The following is an 8,397-nucleotide window of genomic DNA, read 5'->3' on the forward strand; positions in this document are numbered from 1 at the left end:
TTTTTTTAAGCAGAATCCTTCACTGGCCTGGAAATCTCCAACAGTCTAGGTTGCAGGGAGCCCCAGTGATCTGCTTGTCTGTGTCTCCCTAACACTAGGATTATTAATGTGTGTTACCAGGCTCAGACTTTATTCATGAGTTCTGGGGAACTGTACTCAAATCCTTGTGCTTGCTAGGGAAGGACTTGGCTGATTGAACCATCTCCATAGCCCTGACTGTTGAGTCCAGTGATTGAAGACTCACCGGACAAACACTACACATCAAGAATTATATGAACTTTCACATAGGCTTCATACTCAGCTATATATGATTTTATAAGTATATTTAGGAAGGTATTCATGAGTAAACTGCTATAACTGGATTTACACATTGCATTTTTCATCTTTTTAAATGAGAATAAATGAAGGTTTTATTTGTATCAACATGTGAAAATCCCACATGTATTTATTATCCTTGAAATTTGAGAAACTGAATATGAGACCATAAAAAGGAACTTTAGTCTCAGTCTGCCGGATATTGATTCAGGCCCCACTTTTGTCATGAGGTACAGAAGAGTCGGTGCTCACAGAAGCTGTAACGGAGTGTCTGAGCCCTGTACAGGAGTTATAGGTAGTTGTGGGCTGGGTGCTAGGGACTAAGCTTGACTTCTGTGCAAGAGCAGTGTGCACTTTAACCAATGAGTCATCTCCCTAGATTGAATCCAGGATCTTGTATTGGCTAGGCAAGAACACTATCATGTTGTATCTCAACCCTTTGACTACAAGCTTGTTAGTTCTGGTAAATCAGGATGCATCCAACAGGAAGTCTACCAAGGCCACCCTGCTGAAAGTTTACTATGCCGAGGCTAAGCACTGTGACTTCTGCGTGTTCATCACCACAGGTCATGCCACAAACACTAGTTTCTGTTTCACATTGTTCTTCCCCTCAGCTAGAAATAAGTGTAAGGCGTGTGGGTCAGAAAGGCAATGCAATGATAGGAATGGGGATGATTCCTTGTTGAGGAGAGATGGATGGAAGTCTTAAAGGTCCCGTGTGCAGGGAAGCAGTACAGCCAGCATCAAGGTATGAATTAGGAGTGAAGACTAGGGGAGTCTTAATCTTTATAAAGGAGAATAAACTTGCGCTAGAAATTACTACACATGAGAAGATAAGCATTAAGAACAGTAGATGTTTGACATTGTCCTTAAATAGTAAGTGTAAAATCGTCATTCATGTGGTGTGTGTGTGTGTGTGTGTGTGTGTGTGTGTGTGTGTGTTTAGGGGGTTGTTATACATGTGTATGCATTTGTGTGTATGTGTGGTATGGTTTGTTTTACGTGTGTGTGTGTGTATGTATGTATGTATGTATGTGATGCATGTGATATATGTTGTTGTGTGTGTATGTTTGTAATGCGTGTGGTGTTTTGTGTGTGTGATATGCCTGTGGAGTGTGTTTTTGTGTGTGTGTGTGGTATTTTGCACATGTGTATGTTTATGTATGTGTGTATGGTGTGGTGTGTAGTGTTTTGTGAGTGTATGTGTATAATTTTGTTATTTCTAGTGTTATTTGGGGGCTTTTTCTGGAGGGGGTGATGTTTACTTTGACATCATGGAAAATCTCATTTTTTTCAACATTTACTTTATTTTTAATTATGTGTCTCTGTGAGTGTCGTTTCTTTATATGAATATTCACACATGATTTCAGGTACCTATGGAGGCCAGAAGCATTGTATACCCCAGAGCTGGATTTATAAGTGATTGTGAGCCACCTAATGTAAACTAGGAGCTGAACTCAGGTTCTCTAGAATCTCCATCTTAACCACAGAGCCATTTCTCCAGCTCCCTGGAAATCTCATTTTTGAAAGTTTAACTTGGTACATTCTTGTATAGCCTTAGGGGTAGACCTGACTAGGATCATAAGAGAATGAAGAAAAGACAAGCACATGTAAATAGGTGGAAAATCTGGGCTATCATATGGAAATGCTGAGGCACCTTAGCAGTTCATTGTGTTTATTATATACTGTTGGATGGAGTGGTGGGTGTTGCAGGTACATAAACAAGGAACCAGGGATTATTGTATGTAGCTGAACAATATTTGTATGTAGCTGAGGCAGGTTCAGTAGGAGCAGCCTCTGAAGAGGAGCAATCTTCAGGCCACAAATATCCAGGGGGAGAATGTTATGGTGAACATTTTTTGCACATACTATAAACATCAGCACATAGAGCAGAGGAAGGCTTTGTCTGAAGGTCTAAGGCCATGGTCCTTAACATGGCCAGCTCCTGGTAACAACACACCCTCAGGCCTTCCCACACTAGGCTTCTTCTGCTTCCCACATTAACTGATGAACTTATTTGATGACCATTACTAGCCAGTTCAAGAGTCAATGCATTTATCATCACTTACCCCATGTTATAGGCTACTAATCAGAAGGACTGCCTGAGCATATTGCTAGCAGGGACAATCACACAGGAGATGGCATAGACTTGAGGTTTTCTGAACTGGGTTTATTCTAACTTTGGTCATTAGGTAAGGCACTCAATGATGATAGTGCAAAGTTAAGGTAGAGACTTATGATCTGGCATTATTCTAAATCATATCATCCATGGATAGAGAGGCTAAGCCTGGAATCAAATGACAGAAACATTCCAGATGTGGGAAGTAGAGAAAATAGTGTTTCACATCACATACATGTTACCCAAGTCATCAGCTGAAATTTAACTTAGACAATAGACCACACAACCAATAATGTTATTTTTGAAAACTCTCTTCTGTGGGTATAATCAAAATACAAATGGCTAAGTGTTCTTATTTTTCTCTTATAGGTTTGAAAGAAGCACAGATGACATAAATAAGTTGTACTGTGGATATATAGACAGGCTAAATGTTTATTATACATATTGCACTGACAAGAACAAGATCATATGTGAAGAGACAGCCAGCAAGGTACAGGTGGAAAGTGTGCTGAATGGCCTTCCAGAGGATAGCATGTAGCTACTCTGTACTTGCTTGTCTCTAGCCACTATCCTGCTGTGGTTGGTTGAATGAGAACGCCCCCCAGGGGCTCATACATTTGAATTCTTGGTCCTCAGCTGGTGGAACTGTTTCAGAAGCACTGGAAGGTGTGACCTTGCTGGAGGAGGTGTGTCACTAAGGGTAGGCTTTACCATCCCCAGTGAGTACTGTCTCTGTCTTGTGCTTGTAGATTGAGCTGTGAGCTCACAGCTACGGCTCAAGAATATGTCTCCTTGCCTGCTGCCATCCTCCTCACCACAATGGTCATGGACTCTAACCCTCTGGAACAAGGAGCCAAACTAAATGCTTCTTTTTATAAGTTACCTTGGTCATGGTGTTTTGTCACAGCAATTGAAAGGTTGCCAAGATGTCTGTCATTCAGCAGAACTGTAGGCAGTGTGTACATTTCTTCTCACACAAATTGTGACCTCTCCCAGCCTCAAGCGGGCTGAACCAGACCTTGTCCTTGTCACAAAGTAGCTAGCCCACTTGGGTGGAATTTCCTGAGACAAAGAAAGCCCGTTGGTCCTGCTGCTTCTCTGCCTCTCCGGAAGTTCCTGCTAGGAGCCACGCCCTGCTGAGCTGCTTCATCTGCCTTCTAGACAGAACAACAAGATGCTAATTAGGCCATAAGATCCTGGCTTACTGTGGGATGGGTTTCCCTGACTATAAATTCTCAGACTCTGAAATACACATTGGACCTTGATCGGAACATTTGACTTGGTCTGGTTATTTCTCTTGTAGTCCGATTCCCCTATTTTCCCCCAGGCCACTGCCTCTCTTTCAGGAAGCTGCTAGTGGCTACACAAATACAGTAACAACATGACTGCAGTCCTGCCTCTCATGCAGTGCGCTGAACTCAAGGCCATGTAGCCTATTTCTTCTCCAAAGATAAACTAGGCAAATTTCAACCTCAAAGAAAAAAAAGTCTGGAAAAATATAGAAAGCATAGTATGACATGAAAAATTTATATTAAAGATTTATAAACATTTAAAAAGATGCAAGGGAAAGTAAATGTTTCAATTGACCTAGCAAAGCATTTGATGAATATCTAATACCCTGCTGTAGTAACACTTAAGAAACTAGGAGTAGCTTTCCCAAATATAATCAAACTTTGACAGGAAATAAACAGCAAACAAATGAACAAACCTCTGAAGTTTGAATTAGCATCATAGTTCTACTAAGAGACAACATATTCCTAACTTTAGAATAAGATAAGAATGAACTTCATTATTCACTTCATTTAACATTATTAATATGAAAGACAGAACGCCAATAGATGTTAAAAAATGAAGCTGAGCAAAGATCAGAATCAGGCTGAAGCTGGGAATAAATAAATGGGAGCATCTATTGTTGACCCACCCTGGTCAGTGAGGCCAAGTGGACCAAAGACAATAACAGAGATCTGTGTGGTGACACCAGGGGATGCCACACATTTGGGTTCAGGAGTAGAGCAAACAAAGCACTTCTCATTTTTATTATTAAAGCAATCAAAACACAAGATGACTTTTCGTCTCCAATTTGTGAGGGGGACCTGAAGGTTAGAGGTCAGTCTTCTTAGAAGTACCTCATGTCGAGTAGGTTTGCAGTTAGTTTAAGCAAATACAAGCACAGTGAAAGAACATACTTGGTGTTATGTCTTATCATCTTTGGTCATGTGAAAAGAGACAAGAATATTCTTCCTAGGCCTTTGCCTTTCCCACAGAAATGATGTGGGCATGCCACCCATGGTGCTCCCTTAATGTCCTTCCATTCAAGTGTATCCCCTTACCAGTTTGTACAATTCTCTCCAGAAGGCAACTATATGGAAAAAACCATTCTGTACTCTGCACCATTCATACCTTTCTTATACAGGCTCCTACCATTTTTCAACTTTTCTTAATGACCTCCAACATCTTGATCCACAGAATTTTCTCAGTTCCCAAAGAACTCAGAAGAGAATTATTCCCTTATACTAGTAGATAAGACTCTCTTTGCTTGAGGACAGGCTTTTCAGTGTAAGTTAACATGTATGTCCCACCCCACAAGTCTTCATCAACCCAGCTTTCAGACCACAAGTCAAGTAACTAGATCATGTGACTGATTTCTCAGTCTCCTAACAGAAGGAAAAGATTGCAGGCCTAGCTAATGTTTCCCACAAAGAATAGAGAAAATCCAAATGGAATCAGACCCTCAGAGATCAAAGTTGGGAAAAAATAAATTAGCTAAGGGAGTACTTGTTGGTTTAGGTGCACTCTCTAGGGTTTTAATCCCCTAATAAGACATCTGAGAAACAGTGCAAGTGCACCAATTGTGTACACTGCACTGGTTATGTGCCTTGGGGCAGCCAACCTGACAACCAATTTTAGGGAGAAAGCATTTATTTTGTTTACATCTTGAACATGCAATCCTTGTGACAGAGAAGTTAGGACATCCTGTTTCTATTCAACCACATTCTATTACAACCTGAAAACAAGAGAAGCATGTCAATCCACACTGAACTGGTTTTGAACTATGTGAGCTTTTAGAGATGTGAAGCAGGCGCAAAGTCCCTGCAGGGAGGCCCCTGAGAAGTCATTGCATAAATCTTTGAAGAAAAGTGTAAGTTTCACTGGAGACCCAGGATGTCACTAGCATATGTAAATGAGTTCTTACATTGCCAAGTGCATGATTAGAAGAGCAGTGTATGCACAGCCCACACCAAAAATAGTTCCATGTTGTTGAACTATTCTTTATGCTAGCTTTCTTCAACTACTCCCTTAAGAGACTTTTGTCTCCAATTTGTTAGGGGACCTGAAGCTTAGAGGTCAGTCTTCTTAGAAGTACCTTGTGTTGAGTAGGATGTAAATATGATTATCAACGAAACAGTCTTTTCTATTCTGTCCCTAACATTGTTATATCTCCTACATCCCCATTGGAAAGATCCATTAGATTTCTTAGCCTACCAGTCCCCAAGTATCTTCCTTGGCCATGGTCACATGACAGGGAAGTTATGGTGGCAGCAAGTCACACCGCATCCATAGAAACAGAGAGCAATAAGTGTTGGTGTTTGGCTTTTGTTCTCTTCTTCATTTGCTTCAGGACCCCATCAAATGGAATGGTGTCTCCCACAGTTGAAATGAGTCTTGCTACATCAAGTCACCTAGAATATTCTTTACAGGCATTCCTAGGGACATGTCTCCTAGGAGATTCTAGATCATATCAAACTGATGATACTGTGACAGGTATTATTATCAAGAGATAGGAAATCCACCAGAGAGGTGTGCTTCCATACTAAGTTAAACAAAACAAACCATATTTGCTATCAGAAAATAAAAGATATGGGGGTATTACAGAAGAGGACCAATGTTCTGGAGATGCTGGGTCTTCAGCTCTGTACAAGTCTTATATAAGTCCCACCCAGTCTTATTCTTGGTTAGTAGTCACTTGGAGAAGTCTCTGGAGGTTGTAAGGTTGTCCTAAATTATAAATTAAAAGCTTAGGCATCACAATGTTAGAATTTTTCTGGAGTCCAGCTCTCTGGCCAGAGAACAAAAGAGTTACTTTAACAGCACACAGAGACTTTTATGTTCTTACATAAACATTGGAAAAAAATCAAAGGTTTGAGTTGGTCATAAATGTTTGTAAGTTTTGCAAATTTTAGAAGAAACCAACAAATGACAAATTACTTATTTTCTTTCTTTGCAGGCTAATGCTCTACTTCTGTAACATATTTTTTGTCTTCTGAAATCTATGAAGCTATTGACACTTGGTTCTAGGTGGAAATAATGTATAAACATTTGTCACTGTGTATAGTGTTCTATAAACGCAGTGAAACTGAATCTTCGCACTTATACACCTAGACTTTGAAATCCAGAAATTTTGGATGCTATTCTTAATTTGTTTCCCAAAACATTTTTTAGTGCTAGCTGCTGCACAATTGTGGCAGGAATAAATAGTTTGGTAGAAGATCTTTAGTGGACTAGACTCTGGACGCCCAGAGTACTGACCAAGAAAAGCATCAAAAGGTTGAGCGGAACCAGTTTTCTTCCTGGGGGAATACTGCCCTCTAGCGGTAGCATGAAGAACTTTCCCCTGATATCTTACTGAAGGGAGCCTTTAGTTGGAATAAAATCATAGGTCTGGACTCTGCTGAATAGACCATGTCTCCACGGCAGCACCCCTGCACCGCGTCCATCTAATCCTCTCACTGTGGAAGGCATTGAAAGATACTCAACAAAGCGGGGTAGTGCACAACTATAATCTTAGAACTCAGGAGGAGGCTGAGTGGAGGGGGACAGCTGAGTTCTGGGCCAGCCTCAGCTACACAATGATTTGCTATTACATCCCAGTTGGTTTCACATACATCTACACAGTCTTTCCTGTTGCATTTAGTAACTCTGGAGAGATTTCAACCCACACACTTTTGGGAAGGCATAATTAATTAGTTGTATGGATTTGACTTACTTCTTTAAATGAAATACCTTTGGGTATGCAAAGAGAAAATCTATTTTAAGCACCGCATCATCACTTTCCCAGGGCATAATGTTTGGTCACAGTGTTTATCATAGCAACAGAGAATAAACTAAGACAGCCTGTGATTCCAGAATTATGGAAGTGGAAGCGTGGGGATCAGAGTTCAAGGTGATCCTCAGCTATACAGTGACTGAGATCAGGCTTGTCTCAAACAACAACAAAAACAACAACAACAACAACAACAACAAACCAAATAGAAAAGGGTAGAATTCCACTGTTTAAATGGCTTTCCAGTCAAATAAAAGTTTCAATATGCTTTGTGTTCTTTGAACATCATAATTCGTAGAAAAATAGAAGTTCTAAATGAATACAATCCAATGGACGCCATGTCTATTTAAAGTCAATGAGTGTTTCTGAGGCAGGGTCAGGATTTAGGAAAAGAAAATCCCAAAGGCTCTCAGGATACTAAATATGGAGATAGGGAATTACAAAGTGAAATATCAAAACTCTCTTCATTTTTCTCTCTTTAAATTTTGTGTGTGTGTGTTCATAAGGAGAGCAGAAGAAGGCATCTGAGTTATATGCATTTTCAGCATGCCTGTGCAGGAGACCTGCCATGATAATTGGGTGCTGAAATCTCACTGTGGTCCGCAAGTTTCCACAGGAAGTTCTCTTAACCTTTAGCCGTTTTTCTATTCCTGCCTTTGATCTCATTAATGAAGTTTTAATGGCAGAACCTTATGTATGAGGATTTAATAAACTAATAGAAATATTTAATTTACTAACTTAAAATCCTGATGTTGCTTCATCCAAATGACACAGAAACCAAGGAAAGTAACCTAAGTTTTCTAGCTTATGCTCAACAATAAGTTAGTTGATCTTGGAGCAAAACCCAAAATAAAATAAAATTAGATCCAAAACTTGTTTAAGAACATATATCAGCCGGGCAGTGGTGGCGCATGCCTTTAAT

The 8,397-nt window shown here is 40.1% G+C and overlaps 1 protein-coding gene across 1 annotated transcript in view; it reads left to right on the top strand.

Moving 5' to 3' along the window:
• Clec12a (C-type lectin domain family 12 member A) overlaps positions 1–2,972 on the top strand; it is a 21,140-nt gene extending 18,168 nt beyond the window's left edge. The window contains exon 6 of the mRNA XM_031380982.1: positions 2,804–2,972. Coding sequence (XP_031236842.1) covers positions 2,804–2,972 — 169 coding nt within the window. The remainder of the gene's footprint in view (positions 1–2,803) is intronic.
• The last annotated feature ends 5,425 nt before the right edge of the window (positions 2,973–8,397 follow it).

Source organism: Mastomys coucha, unplaced genomic scaffold, assembly GCF_008632895.1.
Source record: "Mastomys coucha isolate ucsf_1 unplaced genomic scaffold, UCSF_Mcou_1 pScaffold20, whole genome shotgun sequence".
Classification (NCBI taxonomy): domain Eukaryota; kingdom Metazoa; phylum Chordata; class Mammalia; order Rodentia; family Muridae; genus Mastomys; species Mastomys coucha.